Genomic DNA, 23,771 nt, shown 5'->3' on the forward strand with positions numbered 1-23,771 from the left:
AATAATATATCCCTTGTGGTGGCAAAGTATAATCCATCTTGAAGTGACGACTGGAAGGAATAATATATCCCTTGTGGTGGCAAAGTATAATCCATCTTGGTGACGACAGAAAGGAATAATACATCCTTCATGGTGGCAAAGTATAATCCACCTTCAAGTGATGACAGGAAGGAATAATATATCCCTTGTGGTGGCAAAGTATTATCCATTTTGAAGCGACAACAGGAAGGAATAATATACCCCTTCATGGTGGCAAAGTATAATCCATCTTGGTGACGACAGAAAGGAATAATACATCCTTCATGGTGGCAAAGTATAATCCACCTTCAAGTGATGACAGAAAGGAATAATATATCCCTCATTGTGGCAAAGCATAATCCATCTTGCAGCAACGACAGGAAGGAATAATATATCCCTAATGGTGGCAAAGTATTATCCATCTTGAAGTGACGACTGGAAGGAATAATATATCCCTTGTGGTGGCAAAGTATAATCCATCTTGGTGACGACAGAGAGGAATAATACATCCTTCATGGTGGCAAAGTATAATCCACCTTCAAGTGACGACAGGAAGGAATAATATATCCCTTGTGGTGGCAAAGTATTATCCATTTTGAAGCGACAACAGGAAGGAATAATATACCCCTCATGGTGGCAAAGTATAATCCATCTTGGTGACGACAGAAAGGAATAATACATCCTTCATTGTGGCAAAGTATAATCCACCTTCAAGTGACGACAGGAAGGAATAATATATCCCTCATGGTGGCAAAGCATAATCCATTTTGAAAGCGACAACAGGAAGGAATAATATACCCCTCATGATGGCAAAGTATAATCCATCTTGAAGCAATGACACAGTAAGGAACAATATATTCCTTATGGTGGCAAATTATAATCCATATTGGAGCAATGACATAGGAATAATATATCTCCACTTTATTATTAAAATGAGATGAAACTACATGAAAGAAAGACATTTTTATTACTATTGGCCAACCGTGTGTAAAATAATTACAAATCTCATAGAATTTAATAATACTTGAGTTCATTTAATCATACTTCATATACATCATAATTATTTACAATCATTAAATAATACAATTCTTTGTATAATCTGCCTCTGCAAAACAACAGTTTTATTAAATAGTTTTATATATTTATTAATACTTTATTGTTTTCAATGTGTCCATTCATCCTGTTTCAGAAAGAATGAATGTACTCCTAGTTACTATTACAATAATTTATAATTCAATTGAAATAAAATTAATATACTTAACAACACACAATATACTATACATTCAGAGATATCACAAACAATTGTCTTTGAACACATATATTTTGAACAAACAACCTATCTGTGATTCTAATAAATTGAACAGTGGATTTTACTTAAAACCAATTCTGGCTTCTGTGTGGGTATTAGAAACTCAATTGCATCAGCAACACCGACACCTTGGGTTTATGCAGCAAGCTTCACATTTATTTTGGTATAGTGATAAAAAATGTTTATTTATCATGTGTAAATGGTATTTGTCATTCAATATATTTAAAATCAACACGATCTAATCATTATATAGTACACTTATTGTGAGCCAATTAAAACATCAAGAGTGACAGACTTTCACATTTACACTGCTTACTTTCAAACTAAAATATGATTTATGAGCAGGTTTACAACCAAATTTTGTAACTGAAGAGCCTTCAAAAGAACATTATGTACATTAATGCCTGATTCATACAATTTGGTAATAGACACTTTAATCAGTTTAGATAGATTCAAGACACTTATTTTGTCAATATAAAATAACAAACTACACTTTAATGTTAGTAACAATACTGCACTTAATATTCATCTTAGTGACAATATTTTTAAAAACTTAAGTTTGTCTGCATGATGTTTTACGTTCATTTGTCATTTCCCAAACTTACATAACCAATGAGCTAACCACATACATCATTTTGTTTAATCTACATTCTATGCACGGAACCCATGATGGATGTAAACAAATTAATTCGCGTCAGATATAGCGTGAATCAGACAATATGTACACCCGATGGTGCACACCTATTGAATTGTGTGGGGAAGCGGACCGCTATGAGGCATCGCTCTAATGCTGATGCGAGCAATCCATTTTCTTTATATTGATATATACAACTGACAGGAATATGTGAATTTTGCGTTTAGCTTCAATTCACCTTCCTCTTAGTGCAGTGTCTGAAATCTGATGTTGTCACAGACTTGACTCCTGACATCTGTACTCATGTTTGTCTGAAGAGATCCAAAAAAAGTCATCAACGAAGAAGCTCAAAATGAACTCTACGTCGTTTTGACATCAGAGACATCTAGACTAACAAGTATAGTGTAATCTAGGTGACAAGGTATTCTCATTGGCTCATCCTGTGCACAATTGAGTGCACTACAATGTTTAAGACACGATCCCTAAGCACAGTGGAGCAACCAAGTTTTCTACACATAATGTAGCTATGGTGGGAAGGGTTGATTAAATGTGGATGTTAAGTTTTAGCTCCAGTTCACCGACCTTTAGAGTGAGTTAAAGAGTTATTCCAGGAGTCAATTCTATGGCATTGTCAGATTTAAGACATGCACTAGAAGAAGAGGAACTGGAGCTGAACTCAACATTCACATTTAATCAACCCTTCCTACCATAGCTACGTTATGTGACAGGAATATGTACATATAGGCCAGCTAACTTTTTCCATATTGTCCCATCCAACTATCAGTGGTTTTTCACTATTGGATTAACTCAAGCAGCATTGCTTAAACACATGCAATTCAACTTACCTGTGCCTGCTTACTTGTGGAGTTCTTATCAAGATATGGGTAATTACTTATATAAGTAATTACCGGTTACCTGACATATGTCCTTACATCCAAATTTACAATGCACTTAAATTATCTACGAACACCAGGAAAGAGAATGGCAGACCACAAGTTGCATAACAGGTCTGCTTAAGTTGCATGGAAAATTTCAGGTCTATTGCTCATTTCATTCTCGAGATGTCCTGCGGACAAACATGCAGATAAACGGACAGACAAGAAATTTTTACAGTTCCCAGTCTGACAGAAGAGAAATTTTGCCAGCCAGTTTTAATGAATCCCAGGGAATCACATATTACACCATCGTCAAAACATTCTTGTCGATATAGAAATTAAGTTTGATGCGAGGCAGTGCAACACAAATAAAAACATGAAAATAAAGTCGGTCCAGCTTGTGATAACCTTTGATAAAATCAGCACTTTCACTCCCTACCGTCTGTGTTCCTCGCTTATCACAGTACACTAACAGTATGTCAGTAGTTCATAGCTTATTTCTAATATGACTTATTCCTACAACTGAAACATGAATATTATCCATATATCTTGAATATTTTTATTAGAATAAAAGACAGCTATGTTATCGGCAAAAGCGCTTGGCATTCCATGGAAATTTGATTATAATAAGATGTTTATAAATATTAAAAATAAAGTAGCGTACAACACTGAGCCTTGAGGCACTCCAGCTCTAACAATAGTAGGGCTACTAAAACAATTCTTTATTTTTATGCGCAACTTCCTTACTGTTAGGAATGTTTCAAACCATTGTAGAGCAGTTCCCCTCACTCCTACAGATTCTGGTCTACCTAACAGAATTTTGTGATTTACTAGATCAAACGCCGTTTTGAAATCTATGGATAATCCCCTAGTCTTATTATCTTCGTTAAAACTGTTGTAGATAAAATTTGTGACACTAATAAAAACTAAAAATGACTTGCCCTTCGTGAAACCAGTATTTGAAGTCTAGAGATGAAATATTTCTTTCTATCTTGGTCTGTAAAGTTGTGAATATTAATTGAAAGAGCTTGTAAAATATAATCAACTGTTCTGTGTAAACATTGCTTAATGACAACACAACCAAATGTTTAATTAATTTAACCACTGTTTTCAATTTTTTTACACTTATAGTTTGTAAATTCTCTTAACAGGTAGCCATTGATTTCACGCCGCTTTTAGATTTCAAAGATTAGGTAAACATGCTATCTTACAAATCCACCTTAAAAAATGCCCTAAAACATAAGATGGTTAGAATTTGACTCAGAAGACTTCCTTTGGAGCAGTCAGTACTAGACGAAAGTTCGCTGGACTGGGCTTTTGAACTAATGTACCAATTCCAGCTCTAAAGTTTCTAAAATATTAAAAATATTTTTTCAATTTATAAAGGAACAAAACACGTAAATAGTGTTAATGTATTGTTAATGTAGGAATGTACATTTTTTTAGCAAATATTAAGAATTAGATATAAAAGACAAAGTTACTATGTAACTTTTATTATAAATTTAAAGACTGTAATAAAACCCCCATCTTAGTTGACTTTTAACAGAAGTAGGTTTCTCACATCTGTGTGTATATATATATATATATATATATATATATATATATATCAGGTGTATATATATCAGGAAACAAGGCAAAATCAGCAATGCAAAGACCAGAGAGTAAATTTCAATGGCCATAAATATACACTTTTTGGCTCATTTTCTTGATCGTAGCAACATGGCAAACTCAACATTGGTGTCGGAAATGTAATTCAGTTGAACCTGCAGTGCTCCTACACGTACAAAGCCTATGAAATCGTGTGCAAAGCAGCTGGTAACTGCTAGCAGTGCAAATATAGAAGACAAAGTCTAACTTCTACTATACATTTAAAGACTGTTATGAAACCTATCTTAGTTGTTTTTTGACATAAATATATTTCTCACAGCTGAGTATGTATATTTACATATGTTCATATTTTTTTTGATTGGGAAAATGGTAAAATCAACTATGGATCAAAAATACTAAGACGGGAGTAAATTGTAATGTCCAAAATATACTCTTATTAATACTTTTTCTTGATCGTGGTAAATCACAATCAATATTGGCGTCAGAAATATAACTCACTTGAACCAGAAGTGCTCATATAGGTGAAAACCCTACAAAATTGCGTGCAAAGCCACGGGTAACTGCTAGTATAGAAATAAAACTTTATGCAAAATACCTAGTCTAAAGGTCAATCAGTTCGTTCTAGAGTTATCATGCAGAGCAACATACAGACTGAAGAGGAATTTTGCCGGCCTCACTGGCTTCACTTACTAGCAGCCAAGTATACGATTTAATATTAACTTTTTATAGAAATTATTTTCTTAATAAATGTATTAAACATTAATATTTATTACAACGTCGATACAAACAGTATGTAACCACAACCAATGATTTGATATTGGCTAAGGTTATTTAACAGCGTATTCATAAAAGAGATGATGCTCCCTGCCAACTTTGATTACCTAAAAGTCTCAAAATGGTATGAAAATCAGTAATCACAATTGTTTTCTATACAAAAAGTAACAGTTAATACCACATTTTTACAATAATAATTCTTTTTAGGAATGTAGCATTCCATAATCTAATAATAAAGAAAAGTAATATAGGTTTAAAATAAAAACAGAAAAGAACTGTCATAAAATAAATATAAATTTCATCACAACTTCAACAAAAAGATTCAAAATGAGCAGGTAAATTTCACTAGAAGAGTTGGAATCCTAAAAGGATTAATCTTCATACTGTTGTAGAATTTTCTTGAGTAGAATTGTGCTAGGAGGGGCATTGGTAAACAAGCTCCCTGAAACAGAAGAAATAAACATCTTTTAAACAAGCCTTGTTTATATTTAAACAGATCGAACAAGGTTACCTACTACTACCTCTTTACATTGCTTTTCAAAAAATAGGAAACAACTAGTAAAATTGTTTGAGGTTAATTTGAAACTGCTTCTTGAAATTTATAGAAAAGTTTTACTAGAGAAAGATCATTAGTACACTAATTTTGGTGGCAAAAATGGAAAGGTATCAAAATGTAAAAAACTTGTAACGATAATTTTTATCTCAAATTATATATTTCCTGGCTTGACACTTAAAATTTATCATCAGATATGCAAATAATAGTTATATGACTGTCAGACTAATAGATAAAGAGACTGAAAGCCTTAACTTTCAGGGTTTGTTTATTATGTCTAATGGTTGGTTTTAAATGTGTCAAGCTAAGATAAATTAGATTTGAGACAAAATTAACCATTTCTACATACACCCATTTTGACCTCAATCAAAACTTGAGTGGCTAATGATTGATTTCTCTCCAAAAGGTAAAATTTCTCTAAAAATATTAAATAAAAGTATGTTTGTATTTATAGAATTTATAGAAATCTTATAGTTTATGATTGTTAATAAATTTTAAGTTCTAAATTCCAAATACCTGAAAAAACTATAAAGATTAACACTATTCATAGTCTACAGCAGTAATGATGTTTTCGTTTTTTCTTTTTACCAATTAAAAAAACAAAAGTAAGGATGAAAACTAATAGACTTTTTACTGATTCAAGAGGAAAACTAAACTGTATGCACCAAACAAAAAACATATCAAACTGAATTTACAGTGTATCTTTATTATTACTTTAAAATTATACTGTTTTCATTTAGTTCCCCCTCCTTAGTCCACATACGGCCTTGAATTTATATTTTTTTTACTGAACAGGTGAAGGGAGTTCCATTTATTTTTTATACATAAAGGAGCATACACAATTTTTTCATTTAATGACATCAATTACTATTCAATTCACCAATGAAGATCCTATGTTACAGTCAATATTCAAAGCATTATTGAAGCAATTTTATATATCTACCACTTCAATATCAAGTTTGGAATTTCAAGGTCTTTTCCACTAAGCAGGCCATTTGAAATCGATTGTTTCAGTATGTAACAGAACATTTCAAGGTCAACATTTATTGTGTTCCCTGAACAATCTATAACGAGCAGAGACTCAGTAACAAATTAAACATTTTACAACTTCTTTATCTTTGCATAGGTCTTGATATTGATTGTATCTCAAAAATAATAAAATTGTTTTGCTTTATATTTGGCCCAATGTGTTGATGTTGCTCATCCTCACTCTACTCACAAACCCCTTGCAGTGCATTTGCCATGAGGTCCCCAGGTCAAAGATATAAATTCAGTACTTTTTTAAGAGTCCATCAAACTTACTTTTATATTTTTTGACTCTAGTTACATAATTGATAGCTTTTTACAATTACATAATAAAGGCTCATGAGTTGTTCTAACAATTAAAACTTGAAAAAGTGCTTGAAACTTTAAAGTTATTTTCTTCTTTTTGTTTAATGTACAAAAGTAAATATTATATGAAATATATTAATATATAAAAACATTTTTGTTAATTTCTTTATGAAAACTTCATGAGATTTTTGTATAATGTATTTTTAGGGTACATTTCAAACAATTTATATACAATATCTGCAAATAGTAATCAACTTGTTTTAGCCATTAGTTTTTTTAACCTACAGATCAAGGGTTAGCTGGAATAGTGGCCATTAATGTTCAAAGAAGCTCTTTATTCATACTACTAATATTGTATTTTCAAACAAGCAAATTTTTGTATCGTAATGAATTAGCAAGCAGATTACTTTTATCAGTGACTGGCTCATTAAAACTGTTATTGCATTTTATCTCAAATGGTTACCTTGCAAACGCTAATTATTGTATAGAAATAATGGAAACAAAAACACACTGAGTGGAAACATTTTTAAGTCTATTAATAATAACAATTTTAGAACAGAAAATAATGTTAAAAATCACTGTAACTAACTGTATAAACTAAGTATTTTTGAGTACTGTTTTAATTAAATCTATTTTAACACACTCCAGCCCAGCTTTATTTCAGAGTATAGCACCAGAAATCCAATTCCTAAGGTTTTTTAACCTATTTTATTAATTTGGCGTTATAATTACAGAATATAATAATGTTTATGAAAAAAAAAATGGTTTTTTTTTTTTTTTACATAAAAAGTACTATGACGCCATATGGCATGTTGACATGCAACATACTTGACAAATATATGTGTTGAAACTCTTCATAAAGTATGTGCTGCCATTTATGTAGAAATATATTTATTGATAAATATCATAATTTTGTAGGTAAAAGGTTATTTTTTGCATAAAGGTTATTTTTTTGCATAAAGGTTATTTTTTGCCAAAGTGGTGTCATCAGTCATAATTATGAAAGTATCAGTCCTACCTAAAATAAATTTCGGATTGGAGCTGAAACTTATAATTATATGGCAATATTTTACATAAGTTGTCAATCCTACACAGCTAATAATAGTAATAGAAACATGCAAGAGACTGGTGGGAATCAAAATCAGAACAGCTGACTACGAATCAGCTGAAACTCAAGTTTTAAATATTAAAAATTTGTTAAGACTTACTTTTGGAAACCAAGGTCGATTTGGTACTTTTACATATCAAAATAGACATTTAATATAGCAATAATTACAAACTATTATTAAATAGTAAAAACTGGCATCTTAAAAACATTGAAAACAGTAAAAGTAAGACTCCTTAACCTAACTTCTGTGTTACAATTTGTTACTATTAGTATTGGAGTAACACTATTATCATCAAGAGGTTTATAAATTCCTTGTATTTTCTGACTAACGTTGGCAATGTGAACTTTGCAGACACAAATTCTAACACTTTTTAAAAACATTTATATATTGAATCCCTTTGTTAATCTTGTTAGTTACAAAGAAATTTTAGTCAAAAGAAGAATGTACTTACCAAGAAAACGACGGGACGATCTATCAGCGATTACTTTACACTGGTTCTTCTCGAAGATGTGGAATCCCAGACATCGGAAGCGCTCGTCAGTTTGGTAGAGACGTCCGCTCTGCTGTGCGCCTGCAGAGATGTATGGTAGGCCAGAGAACGGGTTGATGAAGTCCGCCCAGAAGCCAGCTAGCTTGAGTTTGCTGCAGATATCTTGTGCAGCCAGCACAAACTGCTTGGTCAGTCGTTCCGTCTCGAGGTCACCAGTCACACGGGCCCGTGCGTGCTGTGCTAGTGTCACTATTGTTAGCGAGCCGAGCCCTTCGGTGCCGGGGAATAGCTCATACACTCCTGCCACAGAGTAGAGGTTGAATTAAATGAACAGTGTCAGTAACAGTCTAAGTTTACTACAGTTAGTTTATAATACTTTTTTTACTAACTGTTATGATAATCAAATCTTTCAACACTAGTTTTATTTACTTATCATGGATTTATTACAGTTTTCAGGATAAAATTAAGAGTAAAATGTATAGAATAAAAACTATTTTTCTGAACAATGGCGAACCATTTATATGAATATTGTCATTTTAGTCAAAAACAGCCAACATCGTAGCACAAGTACCTCTGCTATGTTTAACCTTTCGTGGACGCTGAAAAATGGTAAGGTACGTCAAGTTTTTTAGGTTCAGGGAAATTAATAAATATTTGTTATATTTTTGTAAATTGTTTGTTATAAATGTGCATTTTAAACGATTTTACATTTCTTTAAACTGGTATGATTTTGATCTGATTTTGTGGATAAATCCATAAACCATGTACAAACACAGTCTTCATCAGATATATTCACATCTGTTCGACTAGGATTAAGATTAACAACTTATTAAAATGATTTGTTGAAATTCGACTATTCAATAACTGAATAGTTTTTGGATCATACAATAAAAGTGTTTTATTCTCTTTGCTGTATTTAATTCTATTTATCCTATTTGTTTGACTTTGGCAGTATCTGTTGTTCCTATAGTAGTTGTATTCATTGTAACAAGTAATACACTGTGCTATTTAGGTTCACATTTGTCTTCAAATTTTGTAATCTAATGACCTATTATAGTTTATTTCTGTAACATTTGTTCACCAAAATTTTTTTGTCACTATAAAGTTTATGTTAAAAGTTTTTGTTCATGTAATACATATTTGTATACAACTCCTTCTTCTGATTTAAATTACCTACGAAACACAATCTACAAATACGATATCTACCTACAATATGATAAAGGTTCTTTAAAACTGCTTGATTTTTGTAGGAAATAATTATAACGGTATGTTGTATTTATGGCTTTGCTGAAAATATGTATAACTTTATATATATAACTGATGGTTTGAAAAAGGATGCAAACAAATGAAATATATAGTACAACATTTTGTTTGTCAACAAACAATGTTCTTAGATTATGATTTTTCATTAGTTTAAGTTAGAGTGACAAACTAAAACAAACCAGAGACATATAAAATAACAAATCAACATCCTAAATATCCAGTAAAGTTTGGGTGTATTTTTTGCTGTATAGAACAAATTTTCACAGTTGCAGGTCGAATAAAAAAACATAAAATGGAGATAATATTCCACTATTTACATCATCACACATCATTATTTACAATATAAGAGGTATTTCCACAAAGTAAGTTCCGTTTCTATTTCTATTCACGATACCGCTGCAATCGCAGTTCCGCACATGCACGGCAGTTATTCTGACTCCTACAGGAATATGGCTGGGACATGTCTGAGCATCCTCCGTACAGCCTGGACCAAGCTCTTAGCGACTTTCATCTCTTCTTACACCTGAAGTCTTTCCTTGGTGGACAACACTTGCATGATGATGACAAGCTGAAAGAATATATTACCATATGGTTGTAAACACAGGCAGCAACCTTCTATGAAGAAGGCATACAAAAACTTGTGCCACTCTATTACATGTACATTGCCAATGGTGCAGTGTAGCGGGTACTGCGGTTATCGCAAGATAACCAGATCAAGCAACGTCGAGCGTGACTGCTGCTTGGATGGGTGGCCACCGAGTGATCCTGTCCTTGCAAGCAGCCCGCCTGCCCAGCCATTGGTGGTAGTTCGGAAGTCACCTTTAAGCCTTTGGTCCCCAGGTTGTGTTAGAGAGGGCTTCTTAGTCCTAACTTCATCTGGTAAAATAAGACATCTTTAGTTTACTTTACCTACAAAATTCTGGAAGTTATATAGAAAGTCTTTTAAGAGTTGTAGATTTTTGTACAATACATTTTTTCTGTATCTGTACACTTTTTTTTATGTAACGAAAAGGAACTTACTTTGTCGACATACCTCGTAATAGAAGTTATCTAATGTAAGACTATCAACATACAGTTTAGCGTAAAATGTGTGTAAAGCAGCATAAAACCATGACCAAATAAATAGCTAATAACTACTCAATTTTACCAAATTCTCTTAAAAACACAACAGAATCTGTTAATAGAACTGAATTTACCTGTCATTAAGCAGTTGAACTTTGAACTATGTCACATAAAATGTTCGATAGAGGATATATTGTTACATAACGGAGATAGTGACATATGTATGAAAATAGGAAGCATACGGAATGGTTTTGTAGGTCTAAGCCAATGGGTTAATACAAAATATATTCTACATTGCTGACTTTCATATTCTTCTGTAAAATGAAGGAATGTACATTTGTGTAAGTTAACTTGGAGAGCAAGAAAATTACCTTGTCTAAGCAGTATTGGACATTCACGAACTGTACAATCTAAAGGAGAGCCATCCTCTAAATGTCCCTAAAACAAAAACATTTCAGTATTTTAGAATACAATTAAAAAAATAGAAAACAACATATAGAAAAAATTAGCTAGATAATATTGTGTTTAATATATAAAACATTTCAGACAATGATACTTTTTATTAGTATACATGATAAATAGTACAATACAAGTGCCTGTAGACTTCTAAAATGTTCAACTTTTTTATCTATTTTTTGACTTGTTGAACTTTTTGTCATTGCTGAATGACATTGTGAAATGCTTGTGGTCCACTAAGGTTGGGAAGCACCTTCATCATTATAGAACAAAATAGACAAATGAGGATTCAACATAAGTGATAAAAGATGAGAAACACAACAACACTTCTGTGCTCTATGTTTAGTGCTCTGTTCATAACTTGAGGAGACTACGAGTTACTGAGGAGGTTATTAGATAAAACAAGTCAAATCTTAACACATTGCTTAGAGTATATAAAATGAATGATTGAGAACAAAAACAATTTGTTATTTAAACACAAACTAAACAAATGATTCTGTTGTGTTTTGTTGAAGTACATACCTGACTTGAGATGTTGGCCGATGAATGCACATCTTGCCATGCAGGGCCTGTGTTGCCCGGGAGGAAGAACCGGAAACCCTGAGGTGTTAAGAGTTCCCAGTTAGCGTTCAGTCCCAGACTTGAGTTTGTCACCTCTACAACAGTATTATTGTACACTGCAGTCTACACAACAATCTCAATTGGAAAAACATATGCATACACATCATGAGAGCTGATTATAAATCCTTATCACTAATGAGCATGGAATATACCATACCTTACGACAGCCACACCTACGAGCATATTAGGTTAGTAACAGATCATTGGAGAATATAACGCACCAAATTGTAACACATTAAATAAATCTGCACATTGCACATCACCACAAGATATCTCCATCATACAGAACAAGGTTTTCTTCAAAATAACTCCACTAGTGCCACAATACATCAGTAAATGTACTGACTCTCAGTAGAAGCTTATGATAGTTACCCTTCTCCTTCATATGTGACCACATATTTGGCTATCCATTGGCACACCAATCACAGGGTTAACCAATGTCATTTGTGATTACAAGCATAGTGCTTTGTAAAAAAAAAAAAAAAAAAAAAAACACTAACACATGAAATGTCATCTTCAAAGCGGTAAGATTTCAACACTGCGGCTAGATACAGCCATGAACTTTTGACATAAACTGTCCCTTTCTAATTCTCTCCCTTTCTTTCCAGTATTATTATTTTTTTTTTTTTTTTTGTGCTATTCGTTACACTTTTTTTACATTTCTTTTATATATATATATCTATATATATATATATATATATATATATATATATATTTAAAAGCTGCTGTATATATAATAATAGCTATTGTACAAAGTTGGTCATTGTGTCTTTGCCCAAGTACGTGGCCACCAGGCCTGGCCTGCTATCATTAACGAAATTGTGATCAAAGGGAAAGTCACTTGGTATAAATTAAACTTTTTTGGGACAAAAAAAGAAAAAGGAGAATGTACAAAAAAACTCAATTTTCCCCTTTAAAGAAAAACAAAGAACAAATTCTGTACTGGAAAAAAATTTGGAAAATAAAGAGTTCCAAATTGCTGTAAAAAGAAGCTGAAAGTAAAATTAATACAAATAAACATGGAAATAGTAGTTGCAGTTTCCCTCTGAATACTGTCTCAGCATGTTCAACTCCTAAAACTCCAACCCAGAATAAAACTGATGTGAAACTCTCTTATTGCAATTCTTCTGTATCAGATAAGACCGTCCATACTTCATTTGAACTAGACCCAAAATATCAACTTGATGCAATAACTCAGAATTGCATTGAATCTAGAAAAAAATTAGAATCGATTATGAAGAGAGGATAAATAAATTAGTGGATATAAGTAATAAATTGACAAGTGATAATAAAACTTTGATAAAAAGATAACAGTAAGTTAGCTGAAAAAGTTAAGAGTTTTAAAAATAGAAAACCCTGTCAAGAGCTTACCTCCACAAGATTTTCAAAACTCAGATTATCTTGCAACAATTGAAAAAATGAAAAGTTACTAAACGAGAATTTAAAAACGGCTATGACTATTCTACAGGAAGATAATGATATTTTACAAACTAAAATTTAAAAAAATGACCATTTTGTCTACTCAGTGTATCAGGTGTGTTTTCCTCCAATGCAGCCTTCAAAATCAGGTTTAGGTAAACAAATTTCTGACGAGACTTTGGTATGGACTCAAGTCAAATCATCTCAAAGAGTTAACATAACCACCGGAATACCTGAACAAGCTGGCCTTCCATGTACAAACCGCTTTGCTTGCCTAACAGTCCTGGATGAAGAAGTGGAAGAAGAAGTTAATATGAAAGAGGTGCAATCTAAAATTATGATTTGCGGTGATAGCCAATGGACGTGATATCGCTTATCACCTCAACAAGAAACAAATGAAGAATAACGCATTTGGTTTTATCCGTCCTGGCGGCCGAACCAAAAACATTTTAAATTCCAAAAACATTGACTCAGAAAAACTGGACAAAAATGATGTTATGGTTGCTTATATGTGGGGCTAATGATGTTGCTAAGAATGAATCTTTGTGAGGCACTGGGATGGTATCAAAGACTACATTAACCAAACTTTTCTCACACTAAATTTGTTTTGGTAGATATTCCTAATAGACACGATCTTGCTAATTGGTCTTGTGTTAATGTTAGAGACAAGAAAAAAAACCAATGCTGCTCTTAAAGAAATGAGCCTATTACACCCAAATGTCAGCTTAGTGGAAGTGAGTAAAGCTGAGAGGCACTTGCATACACGGCACGGTCAACATCTAAACCTTATGGGGTAAAATGTGGCTCTGGCTGAATGTATTGCTGAAGCGATTGACAACCTGGCGGACTCAGAACATCTTGTAGATACTTCTCAGCCACCACCACCTGGTACCAGTTGTGGGATGAATCTTTGGTTGACGACAGCGAGAAGCCTACCAGGAAAAAGTCCTCAGCAGGGATCGGTTGTGTTGATGGTGAAGCCTTCTGAGATAAACCCTAAACAGGGATTGGTGACGTTAAGAGGAAACGACATCGGGAAACATAGAAGGAACTGCCTCTACCCACCATCCATAGCCAGTAAGCCTCTACCTAGTCATTACTCTGTCAATTGTAATAAACTATCACTTTGTCATATAAATTATTCAATCTGTAAAAAATAAATTATATGCTTTGGAAGCCTATTTGAATAGTAATTACTTTGATATACTGTGTCTTAATGAACACATGGTGTGCTCACGAGGAACTCGACCTTTATGTGCCAAGTGGTTTCTTATTAGCAATTGGTTATTGTAGGAAATTGTTTTTCTCATGGTGGTGTGTCTATTTACATAAATAAAAATGCTAAGTTCAATTTTTGAAATAATTGATATTTAGTAGATTTTGTGAAGAAAAACAATTTGAGGTGTCTGCAATCAAATTTTCTAAGTTAAATTTAGTTTTACTATCAATTTACCGGACCCCTGACTCTTCAATAGATGTTTTCACTGATAAAATGTCTCAGGTGTTGGATAGTATCTCTGGTTTGTCTAAAATGGTTAATTGCAAGATATAATTTCTAGTGATCTGAATCTTGATCCTAGACACTCTGACCGTAAGACTGTCAATTTTTTTAAAACATGCTTAGGTCATATGACTGTTTACTGTTTAAATTTAGAGCCAACTTAGATTTAGCTCTTGTATAGATAATTTTATCTCTAATATTGGAAATAATGCAGTAGTTTGTCAGGTTGATCACCACCATTTGTCTGACCACTCTGGTCTTATTTTTAAATGTTGACTTAAACAAATTGTCTTTAATTACTGACCTTCCAAATTTTACTGATGCTACCACATCAGATATTAGCTATACTTATAGGGTGCTCAATGAAAAAGCTGTATCTGCCCTATTTAATGGTCTGGGTAGTTCTGATTGGGAAACATTTTTCTCATACTGTAAGAATACAAATGAAGCATTTGAACTTTTTATTAACGATTTAGTGGTTAGTTAGGTTTAATAACTGTTGTCCTTTAAGGAAAAAAAAATTGTAAAAATAAGGAAAAACCCTCAGTAGCCCAAAAAAACTGGTTACACTCCGTACTTAGGAAAAATTAAATCTTTTCTTGTAATATGTCATGAAAAATACAAAGCTAGACCATGTTCTAAATATAAGGAATATTATTCTAGGCTAAAAAAAATTGTACAGATCAGGAAATAGTAAAAGCCAAGAAAACAATCTAATGCAGATTTCATTCTGAAATCTCAAAATAAATGTAAAGCAGCCTGGAAGATAATCAATAAGGAAACTGGTCGTTTAATTAAACAAAGCACTCCAAATTTACCCATTAGTGCTACTGAGTTTAACAATTATTTTGTTAATGTTGGTAAATAACAACCAACAAGGTTTTCCTATTGATAAAATTGCAACCCCACTTGAAATTTTACAGTCTGTTAAACCTGTAAAGGATCCTAAACTGTTTTTTTTAAGTTTAACTTTGTAGATTGTGTTTACTGTGAATAAATGTATAAGTAGTCTAAAGTAATTCAAAGGCAGAAGATGTTTATGGGCTTTCAAATTATGTTCTCAAGAAGTTAGGTTTAGTTTTGCTCATTCCTTTAACGATTCTAATCAACTGGAGTTTTTCAGAGGGAGTTTTCCCAAACTGTTTAAAGGTAACAGCTGTAAGTCCCATTTTCAAAAAAGGTGATAGGCTCAGTGTAAATAATTACCGTCCGATTGCTCTTGTGCCAGTAATATCCAAGCTGATAGAGTCCATTGTTAAGGATCAGTTTAGAAACCTACTTTGAAACAAACCATTTTTCTTACTTCTGCTCAGTTTGGATTTAGAAGAGGATTATCTACCATTAAGGCGGTAGAAAATCTGGTTTTCAATGTTTATGGAGGGTTTTGAACACAACGAAGAAGAAACTAGAACATTACTTTTAGACCTTAGTAAAGCTTTTGACCTTGTTCCACATAAAGAAACTTCTAGATAAGCTTAATTTCTATGGCTTGGAGAATGTTGAATTATCTTTTTATGAAATCTTATTTGGTATACAGGTCACAATTTGTAAAAACTTGGAGACCAAAGATCGGACCTGAGGATGGTGACGAGGGGGGTTCCACAGGGCTCTGTCCTTGGTCCCTTTCTTTCATAATTTTTGTTAAATGACTTTACCTAATTTTTCTTCCAGAAAAGTGCCTTCTTTATGCTGATGACACCACACTTTATACATCTAGTCCTGATCGAGAACGTAATGAATTGGTCATTGATTACATGAAGGAGCGTTGTGATCTTTGGTTTTCATCCAATAAGCTTATCTTAAATAATGATCAAACTGAAGAAATCATCTTTAGTTTAAGTAAATCTACTCATCATAAGACAGTTAAACTTCTTGGAATTAATTTGGATTCTAAATTGATGTGGGACATTCATACAAAGCATTTATGTACTTGCCTTTCTAGAGTTTTATTTCTGATCCGTAAATTAAAAATGTGTACTCATTTAGATTTAGTGACCCAAGCTTATTATGCATTTTTTCATTCACGTTTACTTTATGGTATTACTCTTTTGGGGTAATTCCAGTGGAGCTCAAGAAGTTTTTCATGTGGCAAAAAAAAGTGGTCAGGTGTATAAAAGGTCTGGGGGATAGAGATTCATGTCGAACTATATTTCCTGAGCTTAAAATACTCACATTACCTAGTCTATTTATCTTCTACAGTCTCACCCATGTCAAGGAAAACTTAAATAGTTTTGTTTCAAGAGGTTCAATCCACTATTACAATACCAGAGGTCAAGATCTATTGGATGTAAGATATGCTAGACTGAGTAAAACCCAAAAGTCTTTTAGCTTTATTTGTATAAAAACTTTTTTAATAAATTGCCCTTGAACATTAGAAATCTTCCAATTAACGCTTTTAAAACAAAAATTCAAAATTGGCTGATTAGTCAAAGCATTTTATAGTGTAGCTGAATTTGAAAAATGGGAATTTCTATTCTATAAAATTTTAATCCAAGATATTATGTAAAATATGTGTTTTTTACTTGAATCTTTGTATTTATTTGTGTGTTTAATTTATTTATAGGTTTTATTCATTTATATGTTTTTAAACTTATTACACTTATTGTTATACATTTTAAATGCAGATTTACCTTATCTTATTCACTTTTGTTGACTATAGATGTATTTTATTTGACCCGAAAAATTGGCTGATTAGTCAAGTATTTTATAGTGCAGCTGAATTTGAAAATGGGAATTTCTATTCCATAAAATTGTTAATCCAAGATATTATGTAAATATGTGTTTTTTACTTGAATCTTTGTATTTATTTGTGTGTTTAATTTATTTATAGGTTTTTTATTCATTTATATGTTTTTAACTTATTACACGTATTGTTATACATTTTAAATGTAGATTTACCATATCTTATTCACTTTTGTTGACTACAAATCTATTCTATTTGACCTATATAATTTGACATGTAACCTTTAATATCTAAGATTAACACTAAGGCTGTGTACATTTGACTATGTCTATTGCAACTACTGTTGATTAAGGGACAATAAACATATTTCATTTCATTTCAAACATATTTCATTTCATTATTTCATTTAAGAAACATTGTATATATGTACATATGAACTGCTGGAATAAACGTTATTCATTCTGTTTAAAACACCTTGGAACGATATTATAAGGTCGATAAAAACATTGGCCTACTATAACTTATATATTATTTTTTTAATATTATAATTATTACTTATTCATTATTTTAATCTTCAGAAAGTTTCATCTAAGGAATGGTAGTAAGTTAGTAGAACTGATATAACTTAATAAAAATTTTGTATAGTAAACATTTTCAGAATATTAATTTATCTCATGATATCTCATATCTGACATGTTCAATTATCCGAGAAATTATACAAAAATTAGGAGGCATAATGTTATTTTCAATCTATTCTGCCAATTTAAAATCAATTATATATATCACTATTGTATTTCATCGCAGTTAAGTGAGATGGCAGAGACACAATTAATTTCATATGACATCATATTATTTCACTTACTGTTGCTCCTTCCCTCACTAAAACATTGGTACTTGAAATTACTATTACTTTCACTAATAATGCAATATGGATTCCATAAACTTTATCACAGAGCATCATTTATCTACATTCATCCCTCAAACATGACAATGCGTGTTTTACTCTCTAGCAATAATCCACGACACAAATACCGGCAAATGTTACATTGAATAACTTACCATCCCTTGATTCTGCTCCTTTCCTTTCTACTATTTTAAATCCATCACCTTGGTTGGTGTTGCTTTTTCGAGAATATAGTGCGAACGATGTAACTGAATTGTACGTCTGCCAATTAATCTTCTTTGATAGAAAGGCTCCACGATAATTCAACATCTGCAAAACCAAGAAGTGACACATCAAACGGCTATTTCAATAGACACTAAGGAACTGATATTAAGTTGTGTGATGCAGTTCTGGTTTATTTTGATCTCACACACCTACATGTCTACTGTGACAATTGGGATGGTTCAAAACCTCCACAATTCATAGAATCACATGACATATCTAAAAAACTATTGTTCTTGTCATTGAGAGTGTACTACGTACTTGGTACTACATTATTTAGTTTTAGACAAGTATTTTTGCAATTTTTTATTAATTACTGGTTTATAAAAAAGTTGCTATTACCCTGAGCTTCTTTATCATCTTGAACAAGACTGTGATAACCACAACCTCAGCCAACAAGACCGTTTGAACCAGAAGACTAATGTACTCTGGCCTACAGCCAGCTAAGCCCTTCTCCACCAAACAACCATTCTGATATCCTTAACCAGTTGGTACAGGATTACCATTTGTTTGACCTTGATACTGAGAATAATTGCCCTGGTCTACATTTCCTGGCTAATACACTGAGATAATGAAATAAGAGAAATTAAACTTCTATTCAAAGAAAAAGCAAGTTAATATTTAAAAGAAAACACTCAAAGTATTCTTCACAGACAATTATTCTTCACCTGGACAATTTTAAAATTGTCAAAAACATCAGTGAAACATCTTTAATACTTTTACTGTACCAAAAAAATATACATTACAATTTTTTATAAAATAAATTTAACAACATTGAAAAAATCACAAACCTAACTTTTGCTTTGACCTACATATCAGAGAAAGGCTGCAGTATAATAAGCGTCCAACACCTGGTAATCGATTAGAACAATTATACACCAATAACATGTTAAGTTATTACTGTAACCTGTTACTGTGGTAGCATGTTTGCATACAAAAATTTAACTAACTCACTACAATGTAACATAAATGCTATCAGATTTGTTTACTCTGTTAAGTAATTGTAAGCACTACGCTGTTCAAACTTAGTATAAACAAAGTTGTATTATTTTCTATAAACTAAAATGCATATATATGTTGACATATAAAAATATAGCTTCAGTATAATACAATCTTAAAAGTCTATAACGTAATCCAGTTCAATACTATTGTTCCAAAGTAATTGAAATAAAATTAAATCATGTGCATGGTATTTGAGTAATGGACGCTAGAAACTGGAAATAATGTTGTGTACCTGCAAATACCTATTACAAAATAACACGTTAAGTTATTACGTTCCTGTAACCTGTTACTGTGGTAGCATGTTAGCATACAAAATGTAACTAACTCACTACAATGTAACATAGACTGACAGTAAACTAATGTAATGTAATTTATAAATGGGTTAGTTCAAATTTGACTATTCAACACAATTATTGGGTACTACGAGGTCCATATCTTCAATTTGTCATAGGCTATACATATGTACGTATTATAAATATAAAAAGTTCAAGATAACTTTAGCAAGCACTCACGTGATCTGAGCTTGAATTTGGGTACTATCTTGAGGGATGTTTTTCTTATTTCACCAGAAGAGCAGAGTGGTGAAGAAGACACCACTGAAACCCGCACTGATGACCAGGGGCATTCCTGATCAGTATTTTCCCTCTGATAACGTCCCAGATTTTCCATCTTTTCAGACATCACATGGCAAGATTTATGATGTGTCTAACATCGGGAAAGTACTGATCGAAAATGCTTCTGATCATCAGTGCGGACTTTAGCGCCCCATCCTGCACTGTTGGCGAAACAAGAAACACATTCCTCAAGATAGTACCCAAATTCAAGCTCAAATAACATAAGCGCTTGTAAAGGTAATATTTAACTTTGGTACTACTAGTATAAGGTGACCATCCCGATATCTGAGGTTGGGTTCCGAAATGTTTTGTGTGTCATTTGGGACGGCATTTGTACCAAAATTTAGATAACGGTTTGCCATTCATCTCAGATTTGTTTTCAATTTTAGAATAATTCCTCAAATATTAATTTGCATAATCCAAATCTACGAAACATATTACAGAAAATCTTAAAATGCAGCTAGTACAATAAGAATAAATACTGATTACCACTTTAATTTTTTTACTCTTATTCTCTCACACTACATTGTACAATCGTACAACAAAGATGTGGATGAGCAACTTTAAGCGAACCCTGTGACGAATACGTTTATGTAAAGTAGTTTGTTAATGAAGAACAGCTGAATAAATGGAAAGAGATGAAAACTCTTCCTGAAAATGAGCGGGCTGAGATCTTCACTCACATTAGTAGAAATGATGTTCCCAGTTCTAACATATTCAAGGTTGCTGAATTTGCTTAGCCATCCTGGAAGAAATGGACCCACTGAAAGACTTTTTTCTTTAATGAACGATTTATGGTCACCAGAAAAAAACAAAATTGACAGTCGACACTTCAAAATCTATTTTGGTTGCAAAAGTCAACTTCAACACAAATTACCAAGACTTTTATAAAATGTTAATTTTAATAACAAAACCTCCTAGAAAAAATTCATTATTCTTAAAAGAAAAATTCTTAATTGATGTAATTATTTTACCAGTTTCATTCATCTACAACTAATCAAGAATTTGTGTTGTATTTTTATATGTGTATAAATAATTTATAAGATCATTAAAATTCATTAATGAAAAAACCATAAAGTGTGTTACGTTTTATTATTACTAGAATTCAATTTCCCTTACATTATTATTATTGTGTTTGGTGTCAGTACTTCTTGAAGTAACGAGGATGTTTGAAGGGTTGGGTAAATATTTTGGAGCGTCCCGAATTTTGTTACTAAAAAATATGGTCATCTTATACTAGTTAGTCACATTTTTACAATAATCTGAACCTACTTATATTGCATAATAACATTGCATAATGTAATATTATTTCCATTCCTAGCTTAATTGCCCACATGAAATGGCCTCAGCTGTTCTGGTTACCTAGTAACCCAAAACCAAAAACACATTTCTAGTAACCGTTCACCAAGAAATTTCAATTCTTTATCTCACACAATTTTCTCATACCAATCACCACTTACAAATTCTCCAAAAATTATTTACATTATTTTGTTTACTGTTTACATTAAACATTACTATAATTATGTTGATATAATATTTTGTTAAATAAGTTAAATTAGCCTAATATCAATTTCTTCATCTGATAAAAACAATCGAAACATTCAATAAAATAAAAACATCCTAATTTAATTAGTTGTGCCGCTTATTAAAAGTGTATTCAATTAAAGTAAAACACATTAACTTTATTTATTCAGCAGAGGCTTTCTCAATGTGACAATATTTGCCATACTAGTATAGTAGGCAAGAGCTATTATGATTTATGTTTCCATTAGTGTTTAAAATGGAAGTTTCTCTAATAAGAAAAAAAAAAAACAAATGGGAGGGAAACTCAAATATTATTTATCTAAGCTACACTTTTAAAGCTTGGACTGAATAATTCTAAATCCCAAATTGTATCTAGTTTAAGGCCAGATACAGAAGTTATTAGATGATTTGAAATTAAATTAGCTCAAAGTATTCTTAAGTGGAACAGATAGGCTAACCTTAACTCTCACAAGATAGTATATTATGAATAAACAAGTTGAAGTTTAATTTTTTTGTTTTAAACATGATGAAATTAAAACTTACGAAAGGACAGCTACAATACTTTCAATGACAGTCTAAACCTAAAATAAATTACTGCATCTAACAAAATGCTTAAATGTCAACATACCATTCATAACCTTATTTATATTATTATCCTTTTAACATTTTTTGAGATTTTGTTGCATCATTTCATGGCTGCTTCTTTTTTTCTTCCCAATACACATGCTTACAGGTGACTCCGGTGATAACTGTAACGTATGTATTATATTCTCAAAGGCAACAGTGGATCTGATGGTAATGATGTGATTGTGCAAATGTTAGAATATGTTTAATATAAAATCTGTTATCAACAATAATGACAAACATTAACATTTTATTCATATAAAATACTGTCATTTGAAGTAACTTTACGAGGAAACAAGAAATAATATGTATAATTTTTTTGTGATTTATTCAAAGGTCACAACTATTTTCACAAGCCATTACAAGAACATACACTGACAAATGATGAGATACTGCATAAATTACATAACATGAACAGTAAAATATAAATAACAAGGTGTGATTTCAGTTATAACACAAGTTACCATAAATAAAAATAACAACGAAATAATAAGTTAATATGAATAAGTAACAATAAGTAACGAATAAGTAACTTATGTAACTTCATGCTACTTTGAATTCAAGATGCAACAAAAGAGATCAAATTAATAAATGATGACATGCTATTTCTTTCTTTCTTCCTCTTGTTTGCTGAATTTCAGCAGGTTCTGCTTACTTTTGAGCATGGAACCTCGGATAAACATTCTTGTATGTATGACCAGTTTTACACTTTTTACACACAGTAAGTTCACTATTGCACTCAGTATCCACGAGGGTTGTATGCTTGGAGACAAGGTTGTTCTTGGTGTTGTGGGTGTTTTCTGTTTGGTTTTCTATTTTTTGTTTTTATTTGTTAATTTTAGTCACAACCTTAAGTCTATTGTTAATACTTCCTATTGTTTGTTGTGTTTACTTTGAAAGAAGTTGGGGGAATTTCTTTAAGGAAGGTATTTGATGTGTGTAGGATTAAATAGGAACGGTTGTGCACCCAACTCCAAGGATAGAATACTTCACGCCAGAGACCCTTCAGGCGGCTTCCTAGTCCAGAAACAGGAAATGGGCCCTGGAGAGAACATTTTGTTATAACCCATGGTGAAGACATTCATGTTCTTAAGGGACAGGTCACTTTCAAGACTTATGTTAGTATGTTTTTTTT

The 23,771-nt window shown here is 32.0% G+C and overlaps 1 protein-coding gene across 3 annotated transcripts; it reads right to left on the reverse strand.

Annotated features, from left to right (window-relative positions):
• Positions 1–5,491: 5,491 nt before the first annotated feature.
• LOC124365922 (cobalamin trafficking protein CblD) lies at positions 5,492–22,782 on the reverse strand. 3 transcript variants are annotated; one of them, XM_046822048.1, is made up of 6 exons: positions 22,641–22,782; positions 18,767–18,920; positions 12,006–12,139; positions 11,399–11,465; positions 8,664–9,002; positions 5,492–5,660 (listed from the first exon to the last, which is right to left on the reverse strand). In XM_046822048.1, exons 1-6 carry the CDS (start codon positions 22,641–22,643, stop codon positions 5,590–5,592), a joined length of 768 nt encoding a protein of 255 aa, XP_046678004.1. In that variant the 5' UTR covers positions 22,644–22,782; the 3' UTR covers positions 5,492–5,589. The 3 variants fall into 3 exon arrangements, with proteins under 3 accessions (XP_046678004.1, XP_046678005.1, XP_046678003.1); XM_046822049.1 differs by lacking the exon at positions 22,641–22,782 and adding an exon at positions 22,438–22,572 and having other exon boundaries at positions 18,767–18,922; XM_046822047.1 differs by lacking the exon at positions 22,641–22,782 and adding an exon at positions 19,215–19,247.
• Between the last annotated feature and the right edge of the window lie 989 nt (positions 22,783–23,771).

Source organism: Homalodisca vitripennis, chromosome 7, assembly GCF_021130785.1.
Source record: "Homalodisca vitripennis isolate AUS2020 chromosome 7, UT_GWSS_2.1, whole genome shotgun sequence".
NCBI lineage: Eukaryota > Metazoa > Arthropoda > Insecta > Hemiptera > Cicadellidae > Homalodisca > Homalodisca vitripennis.

Bases quoted from the DNA above. Each gene is read 5' to 3' on its own strand.
- LOC124365922 (XM_046822047.1), bottom strand. The intron at 11,466-12,005 runs GTATGTACTTCA...TTTTTGTTTTAG, and splicing joins CGGCCAACATCTCAAGTCAG to GGACATTTAGAGGATGGCTC. The intron at 5,661-8,663 runs GTAAGTACATTC...CTTCTGTTTCAG, and splicing joins ATCGTCCCGTCGTTTTCTTG to GGAGCTTGTTTACCAATGCC.